The sequence below is a fragment of the Oryx dammah genome, unplaced genomic scaffold (assembly GCF_014754425.2).
Source record: "Oryx dammah isolate SB20612 unplaced genomic scaffold, SCBI_Odam_1.1 HiC_scaffold_2, whole genome shotgun sequence".
Lineage (NCBI taxonomy): Eukaryota > Metazoa > Chordata > Mammalia > Artiodactyla > Bovidae > Oryx > Oryx dammah.
The window spans coordinates 4,003,804-4,030,324 of NW_024070186.1; the positions used below are offsets into that span (position 1 = coordinate 4,003,804).

The window sequence follows — 26,521 nt, forward strand, 5'->3', positions numbered from 1 at the left end:
CTGGAGAATCCCACGGACAGAGGAGCCTGGCGGGCTGCAGTCCACGGGGTCACAGCGAGTCAGACACGACTGAGCGGCTGAGCACAGTTGATGAAAATGGATATGAAGCTGGGTTATAAACATGATGCTACCATTTCTGTAAAAAATGAGAAATGTAAACTTATTTACCTGTGCACAAATTTAGCAGTTGTTTAAGTGAGTGAAAGTGAAGTCGCTCAGTCGTGTCCGACTTTTTGCTACCCAGAGGACTGTAGCCCACCAGGCTCCTCCATTCATGGGATTCTCCAGGCAAGAATACTGGATAGGGGTGCCATTTCCTTCTCCATAGCAATTGTTACATGTGTACCCAAAAAATGGATAGTATTGATTGCCTATAGGGAAAACAACTAAGACATGGGGGGTTGGGCAGGAATGTACACTTTCCACTTGAATCTGTTAACTTTTGAATGTTGTCTGCCCTTCTCAAAAAGATTTTAAAATCATTCAGTAGGTGAAAAACATTTATTTATTTTGATATGCAGACTCTAATCTTGAGTTAATTGGAGTGTCCTTTCAAATAGTGATTTCCTTTTTATGCTTTTTAGACAATTACCTGTTCGTATATTTTGCCCATTTTTCTTTTCTTTCTTTTTATTGTTTGTTTTGCAGACTAAGGAAATAACCCCTTTGTCTTCAGTGGCTTATCAGGGTGGGTCCAGTTTGTCTTTGGACTTGGTTTTGCTGCAGCTTTTTGCTGCACAGCAGTTTTATATTTGTGTGCAGCTGTCATCGTCTTCCGATCCTCCTCCTTCTTTCTTATCTTTTGAGGGGGTTGAAGTGACTTTTCCAGTGTTATCTCTGGGAAGTTTGGCCCTACATCCAGTTCAGTTCAGTTCAGTCGCTCAGTCATGTCCAAGTCTTTGCGACCCCATGAATCGCAGCACACCAGGCCTCCCTGTCCATCACCAGCTCCCGGAGTTCACTCAGACTCACGTCCATCGAGTCGGTGATGCCATCCAGCCATCTCATCCTCTGGCGTCCCCTTCTCCTCCCGCCCTCAATCTTTCCCAGTGAGTCAGCACTTCGCATCAGGTGGCCAAAGTACTGGAGTTTCAGCTTTGGCATCATTCCTTCCAAAGAAATCCCAGGACTGATTTCCTTTAGGATGGACTCATTGGACCTCCTTGCAGTCCAAGGGGCTCTCAAGAGTCTTCTCCAGCACCACAGTTCAAAAGTATCAATTCTTTGGCACTCAGCTTTCTTTGTAGTCCAACTCTCACATCCATATGTGACTACTGGAAAAACCATAGCTTTGACTCAGTTCAGTTCAGTTCATTTCAGTTGCTCAGTCGTGTCTGACTCTTTGTGAACCCATGAATCGCAGCACCCTGTCCATCACAAACTCCTGGAGTTCACTCAGACTCACATCCATCGAGTCCGTGATGCCATCCAGCCATCTCATCCTTGGTCATCCCCTTCTCCTGCCCCCAATCCCTCCCAGCATCAGAGTCTCTTCCAATGAGTCAACTCTTCTCATGAGGTGGCCAAAGTACTGGAGCTTCAGCTTTAGCATCATTCCTTCCAAAGAAATCTCAGGGCTGATCTCCTTTAGAATGGACTGGTTGGATCTCCTCGCAGTCCAAGGGACTCTCAAAAGTCTTCTCCAACACCACAGTTCAAAAGCATCAATTCTGCGGTGCTCAGCCTTCTTCACAGTCCAACTCTCACATCCATACACGACCACAGGAAAAACCATAGCCTTGACTAGATGGACCTTAGTCGGCAAAGTAATGTCTCTGCTTTTGTATATGTTATCTAGGTTGGTCATAACTTTTCTTCCAAGGAGTAAGCGTCTTTTAATTTCATGGCTGCAGTCACCATCTGCAGTGATTTTGGAGCCCCCCAAAATAAAGTCAGCCACTGTTTCCACTGTTTCCCCATTTATTTCCCACGAAGTGATGGGACCGAATGCCATGATCTTCATTTTCTGAATGTTGAGTTTTAAGCCAACTTTTTTACTCTCCACTTTCACTTTCATCAAGAGGCTTTTTAGCTCCTCTTCACTTTCTTCCATAAGGGTGGTGTCATCTGCATATCTGAGGTTATTGATATTTCTCCTGGCAATCTTAATTCCAGCTTGTGTTTCTTCCAGTTCAGCGTTTCTCATGATGTACTCTGCATATAAGTTAAATAATCAGGGTGACAATATACAGCCTTGACGCACTCCTTTTCCTATTTGGAACCAGTCTGTTGTTCCATGTCCAGTTCTAACTGTTGCTTCCTGACCTGCATAGATTTCTCAAGAGGCAGGTCAGGTGGTCTGGTATTCCCATCTCTTTCAGAATTTTCCACAGTTTATTGTGATCCACACAGTCAAAGGCTTTGGCATAGTCAATAAAGCAGAAATAGGAAAGCTGCGACCCAGCCGCTGAGCCACCCCCTGCCCTCAAACACGAGGCATGAACAGACTGCCCGCACCGCGGCGAGGCCGGGAGCACCAGTCACCGGCGGTGTCCTGAGCGGCGCAGACGGAAGCCAGTCGCTCGTCTCCCTGTCTGCAGGCCGGGACTGCCCATCACTGTCTACACCGCAGCCAGAGCATCCTCCTGAAGCACTACATCTGATCTTCATCACTTTCCACTCCCCAGTGAACCTCTCTGGGTAGCCCTCAATGTGGAGAAACTTTGCATTCTTAACCTAGATGTTTAACATCGGTGCTGTATAGATGGAGAAGTCTTGAGGCTCCTGTAAAAATAAAACTGAAAACCAGAAGCAGGAGGCTTAAGTCCAAATCCTGAGAACATCAGAGAACTCCTGAATCCAGGGTACATTAATCAATAGGAGCTCATCAAATGCCTCCATACCTGCACTGAAACCAAGCACCACCCAAGGGCCAACAAGTTCCAGAGCAAGACATACCACGCAAATTGTCCAGCAACACAGGAACACACCCCTGAGCTTCAATATACAGGCAGCTCAAAGTTACTCCAAACCATTGATGTCTCATAACCCATTACTGGTCACTCCATTGCACTCCAGAGAGAAGAAATCCAGCTCCACCCACCAGAACTCCAACACAAGCCTCCCTAACCAAGAAACCTTGACAAGCCACTGATACAACCCCACCCACACTGAGGAAGCTCCATAATAAAGAGAACTCCACAAATTCCCAGAATATAGAAAGGCCACCCCAAACGCAGCAATATAACCAAGATGAAGAGACAGAGGAATACTCAGCAGGTAAAGGAACAGGAGAAATGCCCACCAAACCAAACCAAAGAGGAAGAGATAGGGAATCTACCTGAGAAAGAATTCCGAATAATGATAGTGAAAATGATCCAGAATCTTGAAATCAAAATGGAATCACAGATAAATAGCCTGGAGACAAGGATTGAGAAGATGCAAGAAAGGTTTAACAAGGACCTAGAAGAAATAAAAAAGAGTCAATATACAATGAATAATGCAATAAATGAGATCAGAAACACTCTGGAGGCAACAAATAGTAGAATAACGGAGGCAGAAGATAGGATTAGTGAAATAGAAGATAGAATGGTAGAAATAAATGAATCAGTGAGGAAAAAAGAAAAACGAATTAAAAGAAATGAGGACAATCTCAGAGACCTCCAGGACCATGTTAAATGCACCAACATTCAAATCATAGGAGTCCCAGAAAAAGAAGACAAAAAGAAAGACCATGAGAAAATCCTTGAGGAGATAATAGTTGAAAACTTCCCTAAAATGGGGAAGGAAATAATCACCCAAGTCCAGGAAACCCAGAGAGTTCCAAATAGGATAAACCCAAGGCGAAACACCCCAAGACACATATTAATCAAATTAACAAAGATCAAACACAAAGAACAAATATTAAAAGCAGCAAGGGAAAAACAACAAATAACACACAAGGGGATTCCCATAAGGATAACAGCTGATCTTTCAATAGAAACTCTTCAGGCCAGGATGGAATGGCAAGACATACTTAAAGTGATGAAAGAAAATAACCTACAGCCCAGATTACTGTACCAGCAAGGATCTCATTCAAATATGAAGGAGAAATCAAAAGCTTTACAGACAAGCAAAAGCTGAGAGAATTCAGCACCACCCAAACCAGCTCTCCAACAAATGCTAAAGGATATTCTCTAGACAGGAAACACAAAAAGGGTGTATAAACCCGAACCCAAAACAATAAAGTAAATGGCAACGGGATCATACTTATCAATAATTACCTTAAATGTAAATGGGTTGAATGCCCCAACCAAAAGGCAAAGACTGGCTGAATGGATACAAAAACAAGACCCCTATATATGTTGTCTACAAGACACCCACCTCAAAACAGGGGACACATACAGACTGAAAGTGAAGGGCTGGAAAAAGATTTTCCATGCAAACAGAGACCAAAAGAAAGCAGGAGTGGCAATACTCATATCCGATAAAATAGACTTTAAAACAAAGGCTGTGAAAAGAGACAAAGAAGGCCACTACATAATGATCAAAGGATCAATCCAAGAAGAAGATATAACAATTATAAATATATGTGCACCCAACATAGGAGCACCGCAATATGTAAGACAAATGCTAACAAGTATGAAAGGGGAAATTAACAACAACACAATAATAGTGGGAGACTTTAATACCCCACTCACATTTATGGACAGATCAACTAAACAAAATTAACAAGGAAACGCAAACTTTAAATGATACAATAGACCAGTTAGACCAAATTGATATCTATAGGACATTTCACCCCAAAACAGTGAATTTCACCTTTTTCTCAAGTGCTCACGGAACCTTCTCCAGGATAGATCACATCCTGGGCCATAAATCTAACCTTGATAAATTCAAAAAAATCGAAATCGTTCCAAGCATCTTTTCTGACCATAATGCATTAAGATTAGATATACAAGCAACTTATGCAGCTCAATTCCAGAAAAATAAATGACCCAATCAAAAAATGGGCCAAAGAACTAAATAGACATTTCTCCAAAGAAGACATACAGATGGCTAACAAACACATGAAAAGATGCTCAACATCACTCATTATTAGAGAAATGCAAATCAAGACCACAATGAGGTACCACTTCACACCAGTCAGAATGGCTGCTATCCAAAAGTCTGCAGGCAATAAATGCTGGAGAGGGTGTGGAGAAAAGGGAACCCTCTTACACTGTTGGTGGGAATGCAAACTAGTACAGCCACTATGGAGAACAGTGTGGAGATTCCTTTAAACATTGCAAATAGAACTGCCTTATGACCCAGCAATCCCACTGCTGGGCATACACACCGAGGAAACCAGAATTGAAAGAGACACGTGTACCCCAATGTTCATCGCAGCACTGTTTATAATAGCCAGGACATGGAAGCAACCTAAATGTCCATCAGCAGACGAATGGATAAGAAAGCTGTGGTACATATACACAGTGGAGTATTACTCAGCCATTAAAAAGAATACATTTGAATCAGTTCTAATGAGATGGATGAAACTGGAGCCGATTATACAGAGTGAAGTAAGCCAGAAAGAAAAACACCAATACAGTATACTAACGCAAACATATGGAATTTAGAAAGATGGCAATGATGACCCTGTATGTGAGACAGCAAAAGAGACACAGATGTGTAGAGCAGACTTTTAGACTCTGAGGGAGAGGGCGAGGGTGGGATGATTTGGGAGAATGGCATTGAAACATGTATACTATCATGTAAGAAACGAAGTGCCAGTCTAGGTTTGATACAGGAGACAGGATGCTTGGGGCTGGTGCACTGGGATGACCCAGAGAGATGATATGGGGAGGGTGGTGGGAGGGGGGTTCAGGATTGGGAACTCATGTACACCCGTGGTGGATTCATGTCAATGTATGGCAAAACCAATACAGTATTGTAAAGTAAAATAAAGTAAAAATAAAAATTAAAAAAAAATAAAGCAGAAATAGATGTTTTTCTGGAACGCTCTTGCTTTTTCTATGATCCAGCAGATGTTGGCAATTTGATCTCTGGTTCCTCTGCCTCTTCTAAAACCAGCTTGAACATCAGGAAGTTCATGGTTCACGTATTGCTGAAGCCTGGCTTGGAGGATTTTGAGTGTTACTTTACTAGCATGTGAGATGAGTGCAGTTGTGCGGTAGTTTGAGCATTCTTTTGCATTTCCTTTCTTTGGGATTGGAATGAACACTGACTTTTTCCAGTCCTGTGGCCACTGCTGAGTTTTTCAAATGTGCTGGCATATTGAATGTGGCACTTTCATCTTTCAGGATTTGAAACAGCTCCACTGGAATTCCATCACCTCCACTAGCTTTGTTCGTTGTGATGCTTCCTAAGGCTCACTTGACTTCACATTCCAGGATGTCTGGCTCTAGATGAGTGATCACACTATCGTGATTATCTGGGTCGTGAAGATCTTTTTGTACAGTTCTTCTGTGTATTCTTGCCATCTAGCTTTGACTAGATGGACCTTTATTGGCAAAGAAATGTCTCTGCTTTTTATTATACTGTCTTAGTTGGTCATAGCTTTTCCTCCAAGCAGTAAGGCTCTAGATTGATACTGTCTGGTCCTCGGTGCCTTTGGGTGAGTTGGAAATTAACCAGCTGTTTGTAGGTTTCCCTGAAGATGGTGGTTGAGAAGGGGACAGGCTCTTGAGTGGGAGGTGACCTGGAGGTTTTCTGCTGGGCCGCGTGGCGTGGGACCTGGGCGGGGCGTGGTGGCCGGGTCGGTGGGTCTCTGATGCGCCTCCCCTTCTCTCTCCCCCAGCTGAGCTCCCGCGGGCCTCAGCCGTGAGGCTGGCCTCCCTCCGCGACCTGCCCGCCCAGCTGCTGGAGCTGTACCAGCAGGGCTTCTCGCTGGCGGCCCTGCACCCCTTTGTGCAGCCGACCCCCGAGCGGGAGAAGACGCCCCTCGAGCACATCTTCAGGGCCATCTTGATCAAGAAGACCGACAGGTAAGGCCCCTGAGGGCGGGTGCTCACACGTCACCAGGTGCTTGGATGTGTGTTGGATGGAGGAGGGGCGGGGGAAGGGACCATGCCCCAGGGGGCGTGTGTGTTTGGACGGCTGCCCTGGGGGCTCAGACAGTAAAGACTCCGCCTGCAGTGCAGGAGACCCAGGTTCAATGCCTGGGTTCGGAGGATCCCCTGGAGAAGGAAATGGCAACCCACTCCAGTACTCTTGCCTGGAGAATCCCATGGACAGAGGAGCCTGGCGGACTACAGTCCGCGGGGTCGCAAAGAGTCAGACACGACTGAGTGGCTGAGCACCACACGTGTGTATTGGGAGTTTACATCTGTTTCCAGTGCCTCTGCCCTCTGATGGGTTGAGACCAAACATCAGTCAGCTGAAGAATTTCATTGTGTCCTGCAGTGGGGAATTCATTTTACAGCCTTTTCTTCTTTTAATTTACTGGATTTACACTCAGCTAGAAAAGTTCTCCTTGAGGACATGCACTCCCCAAAAGAAGTAGCTAGTAAAAGTATAATACTGTTAATCTGAAAAGCATGGCTGAAGAACACACTAATTTTGGTTAAAGGCTGTATGCAAATTTTATGTCTTCCTCCAAACTCTAAAAATACTTGAATATTCTGTCAGTACATTCTATCAGTCCCTTGGGAGGAAACACAAAATTCACTTGAATTAAATGCTGTGATTGACTTGGTCTTGATTTGAATTTTCAAGGCTTGGACGATGTTTTTCAGTATGGCTTGTCCAGTAATGCTTACTCTTATATTTTTATTGGGTGTAATTAGGAAAAGGAGAGGTGGAGATTGGTTTTTCAAAAGGAGCTATATGCATTTTAAATGCTTTTAAAAAAATAATGAAGGGGCATGGAGGGATAAATTAGCAGTTTGGGATTAACATATACATACTTCTGTATATAAAATGTGGCTTCCAGCATCACTCTAACAGTAAAGAATCTGCCTGAAATGCAGGAGCCTGGGTTTGATCCCACGGTTGGGCATGGCAGCCCCCTCCAGACTTCTTGCCTGGAGAATTCCATGGATAGAGGAGCCTGGTGGGCTACAGTCCATGGGTCACAAAGAGTCAGACACGACTGAGCAACTAGCACTTTCACTTTCACATATAAAATAGACAACCAACAAGGACCTACTGTATAGCACAGGGAACTCTACTCAAGATTTTATAATAACTTATAAAGGAGGAAATTGGAAAAAGAATATACAAAGAATTTATGTATACATGTATATGTAAAACTTTGCTGCACGCTTGAAACTAACACAGCATCGTAAATCAACTATACTTCAATTTAAAATGAATAAGTCAAAACAATGAAGATGAGCTACAAAGCACATTATATTTCTGCTGCTTTCATGAAAGTAAAAATTGAACGCTTGGCAAAGGAAATCGGATCTGTCTTTTGGCCAGTTATCAGGGAGGAACGACAACTTGTGCTGTGTTTTATAGCACATTTTCTGTGGTATTTTATACGGAAAGTGGGACAGCTGTCCGTCTTTCTCTCTTGCTTTGCCTGATGAACAGACGTTTGGCTGGTGATCTCAGGAGAGCCAGCTGGGGGACCAGAGGCTGTGTGACAGAGCCCCAGCGCTCTTTCCTGGCCAGCAGAGTTCTTCAGCTTTTCACAGCTGATGGAGCCCAGTGTCAGTGTGTGTTAGAATTTGAAGTGAAAGGGGGCGTCCGCCTCTGCTCCTGCCCAGAATTACCGTGGTTTCTGCAGAGGCAAATGTTTCTCAGCGTCTGCTCTTTTTGCATGTTGCTTTCTTTGTGTTGAACGGCGGTGGGTCAGTCTCTGGTCAATCACAAGATGAAATTGTTCTGGGAGCCCTAGGGGTTTTAAGGCCCTCTGACGCACAGGGCGTGCATCGTAACAGTAGGTCACTGTCACTGAGCGCTCACTGTGTGCCAGGATTTGTAAGCGTCAGGGCATCCTCACAGTCAGCCTGTGAAGCAGGCACTGTTCTCAGGTACCAGCGAGATAGGGACCTGTTACATAAGCAGAAGCCGAGGCACAGGCGTGGAGTTAGTTATCAAGGAGGCAGAGACGGCAGCCAGCATCCGCCCAGGCTCTGAGCCCTGACAGGAGGCGCCTGCTGCGTCCCTGCACCCTGGATTCCTGTGGCTGACCCCTTCATGAAAAAAGCAAAAGGGGGCATTTTTGATTTTTAGATGAGGTGGTAATTTCAATGCTCTACCTTTTCTCTGTATCAGAATTCCAGAAGAGAGACAAAATAAGAGCAACTTTCTTGTGCCTTCCTGGTTGCCTCAGGCACTCACTGGGCTCTGGGGTTTCTGATCCTGAGGCCGTGCCGTTGGTCTTAATGTGTGGAGGGGACAAGTCCATCTGGTCAGGATACAGGACTGCCCCTCCGTGTAACTCCTCCGCACGTGCTGCCAGCATGGGGCTTGCCATGAAGTCAGCAGGTCAGAAATGAACTTGATTCTAATGTGAAGGTGTCTGCTTTTTTTTTTTTTCCTTCCCTGCTAAGCAGCAGTGCTTCTCAAACTTTGACGTATCTCCTGCAGATACTGTTCAGATGCAGAGTGTGAGTCACAGGGTCTGGGGTGGTGCCGGGGTCCATCCCCGGTGGATCCAGGGTGATTCGAAGCGTGGACGGCATAGGCGAGAAGAAACTTATTTATTTATTAATATAAGATTAGATTATGAAGAAATAGTGCAGTAGGAAAATTAAGTGGAGAAAGGAGGCTGAATAACTTTGCTTACGGGGAAGACCAATAAAATCTCAGGACAAGAGATTTGCACCATCTATGTTGGGCCACCGGCGCCCACTTGAATATTGAAGGGTGCCCCGCCTTAGGCTCCCTTTCGAGCGGGTCTTAGAAGCCGGGACAAGTAAGTAGACTTGGTGAGCTGCCCTGCTCCAGATGGGAATTCAGCCAGAAATTAGAGTAAAGAGAAGACATGGGGGAAACCAGTCCAGCGACTGGCCTGGCCTCTATTGTTCAGAAGGCTTTTTATACTTTTGATAGTACATGGAGATCAATGGGTAATACAAAATTATGCAGCATTAGCAGCCCAGACTCTTATCAAAACCAGGCTTTTCTCTCTGCATACCTAGTTGTATACACAAGTCTTAGGTGATTTACATCATCTTCTGGCCAAAAGGGCCAATTAACATTTCACAGCCTTTTTTCTGATAAGGGTTTGTCAACCAGAAGACTTATTTGTGTTGATCTTCCCAAAGTCTGGTGCCACTCTCAGAAAGCACTAAATAAAGTTACATTCTTACATAGCAAAGATACAGCAACTTATAACAAATAAAAAGAATACAGTGATTTATAACAAAAGAAAAGTAATTAACTCAAAAGTCTAGTATTGCTAACATCAAAACTACTATATATCTTTTTCCATATCCCGTTTACATTGATTAACATCCTCCCAAGTGCCTGAAAGATAAAGAATATGGAGGCCTGGCAGCAATCATTGAGTCAACAGTGAAAACCCATCACCAATATGATTTTTAACTCTCTAGAAAAGGCTCTGTATCTTTAAGATGTTTTAAAGCTTTGTGCCTCTCGTGGTTTGGGGGCTGTAAGCAATTCACAAGCTGTAAGAGGTCCAGGGGAACCTGTTAGGCAAGCTAGAGAGCTATCAGAGGGGTTTAACTGAAACATCGCTTTCAAATGCAGAAGACTTAAGCCCTGATTTGACTTTTTCCAGAGAATATTAGAAGAGTGGAAAAGCAGGCAGACTCTGGTCTTGGGGGTGGATGCTCAGGAAATTCCAGGGGGAACCGCTGAAGCCTGATCACGTCCTTGCATTTTGTCAGGCTTCCTGCCGCATGACCTTGTCATGGGCGGGATTCCTCACGCTGGCCCCTGGCAGGGTGAGGCCTGGGACCCATCCCTAACGTGCTCCTTGGTGATGAGGATGCTCTTGGTCCATGGACCACACTTAGAGTAACCAGGGCACGAGACCTGAATCCTCCTTGTCTGGCTCCATGCCTGGCACTCATCAACAACTCCTGACTCCCTGGGAGAGTATTGAGCACCAGAAAAGGGGAGAGGGAGCCCTGGGTTCTTGGTCAGAGGACCTATGTTCTGCACTGCACTCGGCTCCTCGCAGGAGGTGTGGAGTGCAGGACACATCAGTAGATTTTTCTGAGCCCCCATTTTTTAGCAGGTACAATGTGAGGTGTGTACTAAATAATTTGTGAGACCGGAGCCAACTCTCAGTTTTAGTATGACTGGATGAGGTGGGCAAGAAAGCTGCTCTGTAGGAATCAGAAATAGATGAGCCCTTTTTGTGAGCAGTTCGTTACGACCCAGTGGTAAAGTGGGGCGTTCAGTGGGGGTTCTTTCCTCCTCCTGAGGGCAGGCCCTGAGCTAATGAGCTCGCTTTACAGAAGAGAAAATGGGTCAAGCTATTAAGAAGGAGGTGTGGAGGATTTTCAAGAAAGGGAAGATGGTGTGCTCCTTGGCTGTGAGTTCACTCCAGTCCGGAGTGTCCGGACCACCTGCCTGGGTGACTTTAATGAACACTTCAGCTCCTTAATAAGCAGATACACAGAGAGAATTGCTTGGATATCTTGGTGCCAGATCTTTGCAAGGGCTCCTCCCCCTTTAAAGGAAGTGCAGAAACTTGGTAATTTGCCAAGTTCGGTAATAGCCATGGTAATTTGCCATTCTCCTGGAAAACACGACCAAGAGAATTTCCCCTACTTCCGCTTCGTATTGGTGGGAAGCGGTCATTATACAATTTTAAAGGCTAGACATTTTCTGCCCTAGCAAATGCAGTAACTCCGTGTTTTTGCATCATGAGGAAAAAGACCCCATGCTATGAAAAACAAATAAACAAAACCCAGCTGCACATTTTCCAAACCAGCCAGGAGTTTAAGGAGTAAAAATGAAGCAAAGGAGATCTTCAGTGATTAATTTTTAATATGGGCAGTTAATGGTATTTTTTTCCGCCAATTCTGCCAAAGTCCTGACGGCTATAGATGCAGGTCAATGAGATGATTAGCTCTCAAAGAGCAGGTGAGTGCCTGATTAATATTTTCCAAGTGGACTTCATTGAAAGAGTGTGCGTAAACTTTCTAGATTACCCTCTGCTTAAATCAAGCTCATTGGCAAGAATCATCATGAGATGACTGCTTGGAATATCAGCCTTAATGTGTTGAAGTGAAAGTCGCTCAGTCGTGTCCGACTCTGCAATCCCATGGTCTGTAGCCCACCAGGCTCCTCTGTCCATGGGGATTCTCTAGGCAAGAAAACTGGAGTGGGCATCCTTTCCCTTCTCCAGGGGATCTACCCAACCTAGGGCTCGAGCCCAGGTCTCCCACATCGCAGGTGGATTCTTTACTGTCTGAGCCACCAGGAAAGCCTTCCAGATGTCCCTCATGTATGGGGGTTTGGAAAAAGGAGAAGTCACCTCCTGCTAGAAAGAAAACTACAGAAATGTTTCAGGAGGAAATATTTCTTTTGGATAGTAATATGTACGAAGAGGGAAGAGTTTATTTAAGTCTTATAATGAAATACTTTCTAGTGAGGTTTGAGCAGTTAGAGAGCATCATCGACAGCCTAACTGTATTATTCAGTTCAGCTCAGTCGCCCAGTCGTGTCCGGGTCTTTGCGACCCCATAGACTGCAGCACGCCAGGCCTCCCTGTCCATCACCAACTCCCGGAATTTACCCAAACTCATGTCCACTGAATCGGTGATGCCATCCAACCATCTCATCCCCTGTCGTCCCCGTCTCCTCCTGCCGTCAATCTTTCCCCGCATCGGCTATTCATACCAAGTGGCCAAAGTATTGGAGTTTCAGCTGCAACATCAGTCCTTCCAATGAATATTCAGGACTGATCTGCTTTAGGATGGACAGGTTGGATTTCCTTGCAGACCAGGAGACTCTAAAGAGTCTTCTCCAACACCACAGTTTAAAAGCATCAATTCTTCAGTGCTCAGCTTTCTTTATAGTCCAACTCTCACATCCATACATGACCACTGAAAAAACCATAGCCTTGACTAGATGGACCTTTGTTGGCAAAGTAATGTCTCTGCTTTTTAATATGCTGTCTAGGTTGGTCATAGCTTTTCTTCCAAGGAGCACACGTCTTTTCGAACCCTGTGAACTGTATTATTAGTTATTCCCAAAGCATAGTGCGGTAATGTTCCTCCAAGCCCTCTGCCACTTTGACAAATACAACTTCAATCCATGAAAAACTGTATGATATTTTCTTCTGAAGATTTTGATAACTGCCATTTCATCTGAAGATGACAGGTCAGACCACACATCTGACTCAGTTGTTCCTGATCCTGTGTTGAACTGAGTCAGTCAGTGACTTTGAAAACTAACTTAGAAGAAGTAGCTGAATATGAGACGCGTGATAATTACGAGTGTCTGCACTGCCCTCTCTCTTTCTTGGGAGCAGGGGGTGATTTGTAACAGACAACATAGTTGCATCCAGTTTGATTTCAAAGTACAGTTTAAGTTGTCCTTCATTTTTTCCTGGTTAGTTTTCCTCCAAACAAGTTCCAAAGCCCTTAAAACTTGATGGCTAAGGGCAGTCAGTTATTAAAATGTCACCCTGAAGTTTTGCGCGTGTGGGTTTAATTCTAGGTTGTTTGATGTCTGTGGACATTAAGTACAGGACTGCCTCGTGCTGCCCCATTCTTCAGCCGTTGAACTGTCGTTCACACGCGGAACTAGTTCAGGGTGTCATCCATGTGTTTTTTTCATCGCTAATGGGTTGAAGCCATTTGGGCGCGGGTCCTCTGGAATAATGCCTTATATGGTGCAGGGAAGCGGGACACGTGCGCCCTGTCAGCTTTCATCAGGCGCCTTCTGGCTTTGGGCCACGGAGTGGGGCACGCAGAAGAGCCGCAGCTAATGCGGGGCTGGGATTCTGAAGCTCCGGTGGAGGGTGAAAAACGCATATAATCAAAGCTGCCCTTGAAAATCTCTTTAATTGCCCTTGAAATGTAATCCTGTGGCATCTCTCTGCCCGACGAGGCAAGCTTTCCTCCAGGACTAGATCGGATTGGTGTTTGCAGCAGTGAGCCCCGTGGGGAGGAAGTCAGTTGGTTTGAGTTTATAGTGAGTGTTGGGTCACACCTGGGGTGGTGAGATGCTCACGCCCAGAGGGGCGTTTGTGGGAACTGAGATGGGGGAGCCGCCTCTCCCCAACCCAACCCCACTCACGTCCACTCTGGAGCACACCAGCCTGTCGGCTAGAGTAACTGGCATGTATTAAGTGGTAAACGTTTCTGCCCTTTTGGTTAGATTTTCCTAAGGTGAATGTACAAGGAAGACTCTGAAAGAGCTCCCAGCTCTCAAGACTCTTCTCCGCTAGGAGAATGAAAGTCTTCATGCCAATTGTGTGGGTGCCCAGCTCCATCTGTGGGTCTTGATTTCTCGCCTCTGCCCTGGAATTTGTGAACAGAAGGGCTTTAGCAAAGGAGGCCCCGTGGCTCCCGCGTGCTCTGGGTCTGGACAGATGGGCAGATTGGAGCAGGGGCCCCAGTGCTGGGAAGGGCCTTCCAGGGTCTTGGGGAGCCTGGAGAAGCGGACCCCGGGTGGCGATGACATGGGGTGACTGGAGCCGAGGTCTGCAGGGAAGTGCGGGGCCTGGGGCAGGGGGCCTCTGGAGGCCGGGCTGAGGAGTTGGAGCTTCGTGCTGCAGCCAGCCGGGACCCGCTGCAGTGCCTTTGTTTTGTTTTAGAGGCACAGCCACTAGAAGTGCCGAGGTTTCAAAAGCCTGAAGGAGGGGAACCCTGCAAGGGGAAGAAAGTGGGAGCTGAAAAAACAGGGCGCCCGTGATGGTGGAAGGTGATGGGTGGTTAATGTCGGTGAGGCTATGTGTCCCGTAGGGAGAAACACTGGGTTTAATATTTAGGGAGAAAGGGACAGCCTGGAGGGAAAGGAAGAATCGAAGTCTGAATGAGCTTTTTTCTTTTTAAATTAATTAATTTATTTTAACTGGAGGCTGATTCCTTTACAGTATTGTGGGAGTTTTGGCCATCCATCAATGTGGCTCAGCCACGGGTGCACACGCGTCCCCCATCCTGAACCCCCCCACCTCCCTCTCCACCCCGTCCCTCAGGGCGGTCCCAGCGCACTGGCCCTGATCGCCCTGCTTCATCTGAGTGCGCCCTTGAGTCCGGGTGGCCGGGAGGAGGAACTGGAGAGGGCGGTGGTGGGCAGGGGAGGGGCCGTGTCTGGGTGGGGGTTCCCCAGCTGCAGACCCCAGAGGGGGCTTCGCGTGCAAGCAGCAGCGATTAAGGCAGTGCTTCCAGGAGGAGTCCTTCAGGGAAGGGGACCCAGGCAGGGAAGGGGAGGGGGCTGGCGCGGGTGGCTGGGCCTCTGGGGAGCGGCGAGTCCATGGGAGGTGAGGGCGCTGGTTCTCCTGCCCCTGCATCTGGGGGCTGTTGTCCGGGAGCTTCTCAGGATTCCTCCAGGTCTGAGGCGCATCTAGCCGAAGCAGAGCCAGTAGTGAAGTCTGCAGAAGCTGGGGGGGTGGATGGGGGGACACTCAGAACCAGGAGGGGTGTGGAGGGGACCTGGTTGGGAAATGGAACGCATCCTTCCCGGGAGGAGATGAACAGCATCAGTTGGTTGCATCATATTTGTGGCTGTTGCTGGACACACATCCTCTGGGAGGTGTCCCCTGGGCAGCCAGGAACCAGGAGAGAAGTCTGAGATGGGGGGAGGCTTCGGGGGGAGCTCAGGGAGGCTGGAGTGAGGACTGGCCCACTCCTGGGATGCTCACCGTCTGACCAGAGGCTTCCACCGGTACTTAGGAGGGACTGAGTGGCTTGCTGAGCCTTCCCTGGTGGCTCAGCTGGTAAAGAGTCCTCCTGCAATGTGGCAGACCTGGGTTCGATCCCCGGGTTGGGAAGATCCCCTGGAGAAGGGGAAGGCTACCCACGCCAGTATTCAGGCCTGGAGAATTCCACAGAGTATATAGTCCATGGGGTCGCAAAGAGCCAGATACGACTGAGTGGCTCGCCGAGAGCTGTGCGGAGCTGCTGTCTTTCGGACTGCCTGTGTGCGTGGAGCCTGGGAAGGGTCTCCTGTCCAACCCCACCAGCAGGCCGTTCTCCCAAGTAGTTAGGAGCGGCAGACAGGCTGGATGGAGCCAGCTCTGGCTGTTCAGTGTCAGGGGTTGCAGACAGAGACGGTCCTTTGAGCTTTTTGCTGTTTCGCTTCTAGGAAAGCAAATCACAAGAGCGTTCAGCTTTCCCACTTGCTTCCCCTTCTTGGGTCGGGACTCTGAAATCTTGACAACTCTGCCTTTGTCCCAAGACAGGGCTTAGAAATGCCAGGGCCTACGGGGGCCAGGCTGCTTATGTAGGGACCCCTGGGTGAGGCCAATCCTCAGTCTGCTCCGCTGTTGCCCAGGGAGTTCCAGGTCTTGTAGCTTTCTACAGAAAAGCCAGAAGTCTAGATCCTTATGAGAAGACTTCTCTTAAACTGTTGCCTGACTCTAGCAAAGTAACATTGTGTGTCCCTGACCCACCCTGCCGGTCGCTGCCTTGAAGATTTCTGTGTGATGGTTGCTTGGGGCCGGGGCGGGTTGGTGGGGGGGGAGCGGCTCATCACTCATCCTTTGAATTGCGTGTTCTTTCACACTCAGCAGTCATCACCCTTCCAACTCCTTTATTACTCTTTTTCATATGTCTGCCCGCCTCCCCACTCCTGGCTCAGTCTTCTTCCGTCTTTGATTCCCATGATTTACTTACTAGAGTGCCAGGTGCTGAGTAGGTTTGGCCCCACTAGAATTTTTCTGAATCAAGTGGAATAAAACTACGCTACTATCTTTCACTGAACAACCATAAAGTCACTGAGAGATGAATTTGTCTTTGGTTTACATATTTAACCAGTACCAGAAGTGCATCTTGTTAACGTAGCCACCCAGCATGGACCCCAAATAATGGAACCCCCCCACATACACACACTCTCACACACACACACTCACACACACACGCGCACACACACACACACATACACACTCACACACACACACACACACACACACACACACACACACACAGGATCCTATTATTGCCCAAATAGCAGTGGTTTGCCACAAAGGTATGTATATGTTATTTTTCACTCTTTTTTTGGATTGTTTTTAAATAACAGCCAAAGAGTGGCCTTCAGAGGAAGGGCAGCCTTTGCAGACCTTAAGTGGAGTGCAGGTGCCTTCCGTCGCGGTATGAGTAAGCCCTCAAGATGCGGTTCTGCCCTTCCTGACCCGTACCTGCCTCACGGGCACCTGACTCACGGGACTGACCTTCCCACACCCTTGCCTCTGCCCGGGCCAGGGATGGTTTCCATCAGAGGGGCAGCGAGGCGCCTGCCCCGCTGCTGGTCTCCCTGGTAACCAGATTCAGGCCGTCTGCCGTAATGCCCCCCTGACTGGCAATCCTCACCCCAGCCCCTGGGTGCAGAGCATGACCCCATGCGCTGCCGGCCTTCAGCCGCATGTGGTGGGGGTTCCCTCCAGGATTGTACTGCAGACGGATGAGCCCCCCCCAGTCCATGAAGCCACTGCTGTCTCTGGTCTTTCTTTGGTAGTAAGGTCTTAAAGGCAGGCAAGCGCTGGCCTTGTCGGCCGGCTTTTTTTTGTAGCCCAGAAGATAACGTGAACATTTTCGTTGGCATTTGAAAAGGGCAGAATTGGGAAAGTACAGAATTCTGTTGGGACAGAACAGAAGATTCTTTTAAAAATTACAGCCGAAAGTGTCCTCTTTAAGGGGCCCTGTGTCTCTTAGTGTCTAATTTCTACCAATTACTTTGACTCTTGGGAGAATTACAGGGCTTCTAGAAAGAGGTTTCTTAATGAAATGGAATACATAGGAGGGAGGGGTGCCTTCTGGGACGTGCCCTAGAAAACGCTCACACGCGAGCTGGGCTTCAGCCTGGAGCGTCTGACTGTCGGAATCACACGTGGGGAGGGCGCCTAGCGCTGGGCTTAGGGTGATTGACACGTGCTGCTGTCGGGGGGTAGGTGGGGGGACCACAGCAGCTGGCTTATTCCCAGAGAGCAGACATGCAGGAAGGGGGACTCGGAGTTCTTTTCTTAAACCTGGTAGGGAGAGGAGGTCTTTGTGTTGTGCGGAGGTCATCGTTTGGTGTTCCGATTTGGGAAGGACCCCGATCTTCACTCACAGTGCCCCCCCCGGCCCCCTGTTGCTGGCGTGGGAGCATCCTCATCAGCTTTCGAAAGCTTCCTGAGGTGTCGGGAACTTGATTAGTTCCCGGGGGCTGCTGCCTCGCCCCCCCACAGAGCTGTCCGGCCGCTCCACAGACCTCCTCCTATTTCCTCCTCTCACTGCAGGCTGACACCCTTCTCCGGCGTGTGGAAGTTTCAGGATTCACTGCTAATTACTGTGTTTGCACTTTCCAATCTAATATGTCGGCATATAGCCACACTCTCTTGGGGAAAGAGAGGTTTCTTTTCCCCCAATCCACACCCCTAAATGGCTTGCCTGCTTATTCTCCTTCTGTCTCTCCACGTGTGGGATTTTATCCCAGCTTGGGATGAAACTGTCTGATCGCTGTCCTGGATTGCCTGTGTCTTTCCCCACGTGTTCTACTTTATTTATTTTTTGCCTCCTCTGAGAGAGAATTAGCATCTAGCGGTTTCCAGTGTTTCTCGGAAGTCGCTTGGAATGGCGGAGAACAGCAAGCAAGGGACCCCAAACGCAGAAAGCACAAGCAACTCCGTTTCTTTGAAGTTTCCTATTGATCTTAAACCCTGTGCAGATATGACAGTACTGTGACGTGCCTGTGTTTGTTTTAGAATAAGGTAAAGAAGAGCCCTTTCCTCCCACGCGCCCACACACCCTTTAAAGTACAGTGGAGTCCAGGAAGGTGCGTCTGTGGCATTGTGCCTGGGCTGTAGGGACACGCACTGGCACGAGGGCTGTGTGCGCACAGTGTCGGCGATTGGGGGCAAACAGTTTACTCAGATGTTAGACTTTTGTATTTGGATGCTTATTCCATATTAAGTTTAGGAACTCAGAGTGTCTTCCTGGCAAGGTCTTTTTTTTTGTCCTTAGTCTTCTTTGTCAGTTAGTAGTAACTTCAGCTCACGTTCAGTTCAGTTCAGTTGCTCAGTCGTGTCTGACTCTTTGCGACCCCATGAATCGCAGCACGCCAGGCCTCCCTGTCCATCACCAACTCCCGGAGTTCACTCAGATTCATGTCCATCGAGTTGGTGATGCCATCCAGCCATCTCATCCTCGGTCGTCCCCTTCTCCTCCTGCCCCCAATCCCTCCCAGCATCAGAGTGTTTGGTGTATATTGCTGAAGCTGAGAAGGCTATCACGGGCACTGTGAGTGTCGGGCCTGGAAAAGGCTCGTATTCCTTCGGGTTTGCGTTTTTAGCCATGAATGCAGCAGCAGGTGAGAAATAACTCCCAGATCCACATAAGTACCTTATTAGTGATTGCAACATTCTTGAGATTCTGATACAGTGATTATCTCTATGATCTATCCAAGCTGCTTTCTGTAATTTTTTAAATGGTTGAAAAATGGAACCATTTTACAAAGAGGTGGATGTTGTAATGTGATTAAGTGGAGTACATCATTTCATTTGCTTCCTATTCAGCCACCATGAGGTGGAACATGAAACGGCTACAAAGACTTTAGAAACCCAGTTAGTATAGTAACTGGTATTCGCATCACACCTGTTTCCGAGGGCCTGCGAGTACTTAGCCTCATTCCTGTGTGTGTTAAGTGTTACAATTCAGTCTCACCATGGTCCTCACGAGGGCTGTTTTTTGTTGTCCTTCTTTGTGAAGAGTACTCTTATGCATTCAGCTGAGGTTTTAGACTCTATTTTATAGCTGAAAAATAGAGGAAGTATTGGTGTTATTCCTCACTTCTGTCTTATGTCCTAAGAAGATGAGGCTGGAGAAGTCACTGATGACCTCTCAGGACCGGAGTGCAGGCTGGGTGTGCAGGAGGGTTGGTGGAGGTGGGGCTCACAGGTCAGAAACGCATCCTCTTTGGTTTCATGGCCCTGGAGCTTATGGGAGGGTCCTCTGTGAATCCCCCGAGTCCTCTGGGCTGTACAGTACCTGTCCAGGCTGTGGGACCACGAGCCTGGTCACCCCCACGGTGGTTTCAGGACACGGGGCCGCTGCTGCAAACCATTGGGAGACGCCCAGACACCTCCTTTCAGCAGACTGGCCGGGCCTTGTCAGTGTCTGCACTGAACGCTGCTGTACCGGGGATGGGTCTAAGGCCGTCGGTGCCTTATTTCCCTCTGTTCCCTAAAAGCCAGAGCAGCATGAATCTACCATGCGTCTGTGTTTCTAAGGCAGTGACCCTTGTAAGGTAAGAGAGAATGAGGTGAACGCAGTCTGTGCTCTGGGGGGGTTTATAACAGACCTGATTTGTCAAAGTTTTCATGATTTTCATCCTCAACTTCTACAGTTATAAGTCCCTAGAATCGCACTGCCAGGCAACCTCAATCTTAACAAACAGGAACAAAAGCCCGCTTTTATTGTGAAGAACGTTTATGTATGTTTGCAGGCACTTTAAAAAAAATTTAATTTTATTCAAGTGTCGTTGATTCACACGTTGCATTCAATTCTGCTACACAGTAAAGTGATTCAGTTATACATATATGTAGTTTATATCTATATTCTTCTTCATATTCTTTTCCGTTGTGGTTTTATCCCAGGATATTGGGGATGATTCCCTGTACTGTAAGCAGGACCTTGTTGTTTATCCATCCTGTACATAATATATTTGCCTCTGATAATCCCAAGCTCCCAATTTGTCCTTCCGCTGCCCCATCCCCCCAGCAACCAGAAGTCTGTTCCCTGTGTCTGTGAGTCTGTACTGTTTCGTAGAGAAGTTCCCTTGTGCCTTAGATTCAAAGGCACTTCTGAACATGATTTACCATTCACTGGCCACGATGCTGATTGTGTATTTCTTGCCGGAGCCAGAGCCCTTTCTCTTTGCTTTGTGATACGCCTTGTCTTTCCTCTCAGAATCCAAGATGTGGAAAACAGCGCTCAGAATGGTGACTTGTCACAGTCACCCTTCTGATGGCGTGGAGGAGCCGAGATTCCCCCCAGGATCTCTCTGCATCTAACACTTTAACTTTATAACCATTAGGGTTAGGGTAGGAGTTTTCAACCTTCACAGCTTTTCAGCTGTTGACCTTCTGGGCCAGAATCTGTCCTGTGAGATGTAGGGTATTTGGCATCATCCCCGCCTTTACCCACTGGGTGTTGGTAGCAAACACCTCTCTTCCTGCCCTTGCAGTTGTGATGATCAGAAAAGTCTCCTGACCTTACCAAATGTCCCTGACGTGCAAAACTGCCCCCGTTGAGAACCCGTGGATTAGTGTAAGGGTGTGAGACAGAGAGTCTACCTGTATTTCCTTCTCCTTTTGCCAACAGCATTTATTGTGCTAACCTAACGTGGCCATGAAATGAAACGCCACCTTCATCATAGGTTGGATATCTGCATACACCCTAATTTACTCCTGATTCTCTGTTGGTCCTTTGAGCTGTTGGTGAGTTTTGTGCTAACACCATGCTACTTTGATTACAATAAATCTGTAGTGTGGGTTAATGTCTAGTCAGGCACTCTTCTTCTCTTGCGGGACCTTGGCAACTTTTATTGATTTTGCCATATACAGTCTATGGTTGTTTCCTTCAGTTCCTAGTAAACCCTGCTGAAATTGTAATTTCATTTACATACTAATCTGAGAAGAATTTCTCCCTTGTGTTTTTAAGACCATCAGTGTAAGCGTAGTCGCTCAGTCGTGTCCAGCTCTTTGCAACCCCATGGACTGTAGCAACCAGGCTCCTCCGTCCATGGAATTCTCCAGGCAAGAATACTGGAGTGGGTTGCCATTCCCTTCTCCAGGGGATCTTCCCATCCTAGGGATTGAACCTGGGTCTCCCGCATTGGAGGCAGATTCTTTACTGTCTGAGCCAGAAGGGAAGCCCACTTTAAGACCATGGAGTTCAGTATTATTGTCAGAAGTTACTTTTCTATTTTAGAGCTTTCTGATTATTCTGAAAATTCTACACAGTCTAGACCAGTGGTTACCAAAGGTGGGCGCCCGTGTTAAAAGGTAACTGAGACTTATGCTTATCTGTATTTAAAATGAGGAGAGACGTTCTGCATTAGCAACGTCGATGTTTAGCATTCAGGGTGAAGGTAATGCCCAGGCTGGGTGCAGGTCTCAGGGGGCCCTGTCCTCACGAAGCAGGCTGAGGGTTCCTGGAGGGGCCCGGGTTCAGGGAGCTGTTTCAGCTGAGAACCCAGAAAAGCGGACTTGTGGATTCCTTTGTGTAGTTTTAACTGAGTTACCTCTCATGACATATACACATGGTTAAAGAATTCCTGTGAAGTGCTTGCAGATTGAGGAGAATACAGAATGCCAGTAATGTAAACGTGAAATTCTCTTTCACACACACAGACACGCACAATGGCCACATTGACCTGTCTCTTCACTGTGTGGAAGAGCTTTCTTAGCAACATGAACAAAGCTGGTGCCGACCGATTTTGATCCGACAGAAGGTGACCAGAGAACTTTTAACCTCAAGATGACATTTTGCAGTGTGGATTTACGTCCACTGTTGTTAGCAGGGAATCTCATTTCCAGTGTATATTATGCCTTGGAATATTAATTGTTAATAGTAACCTATAGGGATTATAGCATTCCCTGGTGGCTCAAACAGTAAAGAGTCTGCCTGCAATGCGGGGGACCTGGGTTCGATCCCTGGGTGGGGAGGTCCCCTGGAGAAGGAAATGGCAACTCACTGCAGTCTTCCGGCCTGGAGAGTCCCATGGACGGAGGAGCCGTGCGGTCCCAAAGACTGAGGCACGATTGAGTGACTTCACCTGCGCTGTGATTATTCTTTGTGGATGCTGCTCATTCCGTCTGCATCTCACCTGCTAGACATTTAGTGCTGTGTCTATTTATTCCTAACAGACGTGAGATGCTGGTCCTGTCGCCCTCAGGAGACCGTTACTGATGGGTCGTGCGGTTAGGAAGCTTTGGCGACCGCCGCTTCGTGGTCCCTGGGTGCTCAGCAGCAGTGTGTGGGTGGCGGTTCCTGCTCGCTCAGAGATGGAGCACGTGCCCTGTGTAACTCAGCAGGTCAAAGGGCGCCAGCAGGAAGACCCAGAAAAGAAGGAAACCATGAGCAAACTTGAAGTGGGAAGTGTGCGTTATCTGTAAATGAAAAGGGACTTCCTGTTGCTTCGCCGGACGTGGCCTGTGAGAGTCTTGGGAAGGGCATTTGTGTGTGCAGCTGCGCCTGGCATGTTTGTTTGCAGATGTTGTGACTTTTCTGAGCCAGTAAGTACCGAGCAGACCCGCCTTTATTCGGTGTTATGTTAGATAATAAATACGCATTATGAAAATATTACTGATGCATCAGTACTGCTGTTCATCATTTCCATATCGTTCAAAGCCAGGAGGAGCCTTGCAGAGTTCATGAGATAGCAGGACTCTGCCCCAAGTCCCGCTTCGTGCAGTGGGGATTCTCTTAGCTGTAGTCCAGTGTGGTGGCAATTGAATTTCTTTCGCAGCAGCGTTATACAGGGACCACTGGGGTAGAGCTTGTTTATTAGCTTCTTTACTTGCCTTCACGGTTAAAGGTGAACTGCTTATGTCGTGCACTTGCTGATGGCTTATCAACCAGAGAACACCCAGAGCGAGGCAGGATGTGGCGAGGTTTCTGTAGAACAGCAGGCGTGGCTGGTTAGGCACCCATGATGCCTTGCACCCACGGGCAGTGCACAGCTCCCTGTGAGAGTGTGTGGTTAGGGTCCAACTTGCACCCCTCCCCCCATCCTTTCTGGAATGTTCCTGGGGATACCAAACCATTGTCCGCGGTTGGGGCGCATGTCTGTTGGTGAAAAAAGAAGGGACAAGACAGGGCAGCGACCCCCCAGGAGTTCGTTCTTTTCCTTCTGCCTCCTGCTTCAGTACTCCCCTGATAAGCTCCATAATCAGGTGCTTTATTGAAAAATTCACTTGGGTTTGTTCACTTGGCTTTTTTCTTCCTCAAGCATTTCTTGTTTTTCAATAAAGTAGGTTTAAATTTATTGATTTACTTACGCATTTCCCGGCCAGCCTTCTCAGCCTGCGGCAGGCAGGACCTTCGCTCCCTGAGCAGGGATGGAGCTGGCACCCCCTGTGGTGGAAGCACAGGGTCTCAAGCGCTGGATGGCAGGGGAAGCCCTCGGCAGGCATTTCTCAAGTGTCCCTGTTAGAGGAAGCTGTGGGCTCCAGCAGCCTCTTTTATTTTTTTGTAGATTTGGTTCATTTTGCAAAGAGGAGTTCATGGGAATCGTCAGCACTCTTTTCCCTGTTGAACTAGAGCGTCTCTGGGGAGCGGCGGTCTGTCCCTCTCCCCCGACCCCAGCCACCACCAACTGCAGAGATAAGAAACACCTCGAATCTTTCTCCCATCCAGCCGCTCCTTCTGCAAAAAATCTTAACTCTCATTTCTGCTCTCCTAAAATATCCTTTCACCTCCGCCTCATCATACCCAGTGATGCTTGCTTAATCTTCTTAGAATCTGTACTTTTCTGTCTTCTTCTACCTAAGACCATTCATGACTCCTCAGGATGAAGGCCAGGCCTGTCCTGTTGCAACCCCCTCCAGCTCCTGCCACCTGCATTTCTCCCTTTCTGCTCAAGCCAGGACTACATCTCAGACCCGCTCCAACACCAGACTCACCCGTTCATCTGTCAGGCTTGTGTTTACACCAGCTGAATTATAACAAACAAACCTTGCCTTCCTGTATCTTTTACCAGACTGACCTATTTATTACTTCCATCATGTAACTCATGCGGGTTTTTTTTTTTTTTTCATCTAGATCCTCACTAACTTCCGTTCTCAGTGGCTGGAATGTCTTACCCATGGTCCCAAGACTGATGTTCTCACAGCTTCAAAGACTCAGCTGACATGCTCCTGGTGTTTTAAAACTTTCCCTAATCCCTGATTCTAGAAGTAACTGAACTTTCATAGCTCTTCTCTATGGTTGGAGAAGGAAATGGCACCCCACTCCGGCACTCTTGCCTGGAAAATCCCATGGACGGAGAAGCCTGGTAGGCTACAGTCCACAGGGTCACAAAGAGTCGGACATGACTGAGTGACTTCACTTTTCTCTATGTTTAGAATAAATAGCAGTATTGGGTAGATAGATGCCTGTAGATGCCAAGTTTCTTTTTTAATTATTGAAGTGTGATTAATTTACAAAATTACATAAGTTCTAGTATAAAACATAGTGACTCACAATTTTTAAGGATTACACTCTGTTTATAGTCATTGTAAAATGTTGGCTATATTCCCCATGGTGTACAGCATATTCTCATAGCTTATTTTATGCACAGTAATCTGTCTCTGAAACCCCTCTCCCTAAATCGCTGCTCCTCATTCCGCTCTCCCCACTGTTAACCACTGGTTTTTCTCCCTCTGAGTCTGTTTCCACTTTGTCATAATTTGTTTTGTCTTTTAGATTCCATGTTTAAGTGATAACATGCAGTATTTGTCTTTCCTGTCTGACATTTCACTAAGCGAAATGCTGGATTGTTAAGTTTCCTGAGAGTGGGCTCTAACTCCAGCCCTACAGGTGGTCAGTGGCCAAGCAGATGATGAAGAAAGAGATGATAAATGAGATGTATTTATTGTCATCAGTTTTACATAAGCTTATGAAGCTAGAAGAAACTTTCTTTTTCTTTCACTCATAGATCTTTTTCAGATCTGTAGTTCATTTTCCTCCCTATTACTCCTTAAAACACACACACACACACAGAACACCATTCTGATCATTTTACTTGAACCTGGCGTTGCCTTGAGGGAAATAGCTTAAAATTCCTTCCTGTTCCCAGAGATAGAGAATTTGTTTCTGTCAGCTGACATTTAGGGATTTTTATTTTCCTCGTTGGAGAAGTGCCTAGTGATCTAAGTTTGTGTTTGTCACCATCTCTTTCTGACTGTTCCTAAAAGAGGCAAAAATAGCCCTATTGATGAACTAGACATTCCGCCTCGTTTCTTTGCGTAACTCAAGTTCAAACTGTACTTTGTGTCCTGGGAAAAGAAGTTGTTGCTTCAACTCATGGTCTTGGAAGCTGTCTAAGGGATTAATGAGTTGAAGTGAGATCTATTACATGTTTATTATTTAAAAGACATGTGCATGATAGATTTTATTAACGTGTTTATTGTTGAAGCGGATAGTTTATGGTAGGTTTTTAACAGGCATCTGCTTTTTAGTGGCCTGATTTCAGATCTGTCCACGAGACCAAAATAGGTATTCAACTTACTGCTCGGCCTTTCATCAGAATAATATGAAGATTAACCCTTTTGCCCGTGATCATGTTGAATTGTTTAAAGCACCCAGAAGTGTTGCAATCATGGCTTGCAAGCACGTCCTTTTAGCGGCTTAGAAAAGGGTTCTGTCCCAGCCGCCGTGAGATCAGGCAGGTCAGCGCCAAGTCCTGATCCGGGTCACGGGAAGAATCGGCCGAGTCATCCCCAGGGGTGACGTGCCGGGCTGGGGTTTCTGGGTCAGCAGTCCCGATGCTGAGCCCGTGAGACAGTCTGTTCCCTCTTATCTCTTGCCTGGCGTCCAGCCTC

General features: G+C 47.2%; 1 protein-coding gene across 1 annotated transcript in view; it reads left to right on the forward strand.

Annotated features, from left to right (window-relative positions):
• RFTN1 (raftlin, lipid raft linker 1) overlaps window positions 1-26,521 on the forward strand; it is a 227,996-nt gene that overhangs the window by 78,230 nt on the left and 123,245 nt on the right. Inside the window, exon 3 of the mRNA XM_040263565.1 lies at window positions 6,719-6,905. Coding sequence (XP_040119499.1) covers window positions 6,719-6,905 — 187 coding nt within the window. The remainder of the gene's footprint in view (window positions 1-6,718; window positions 6,906-26,521) is intronic.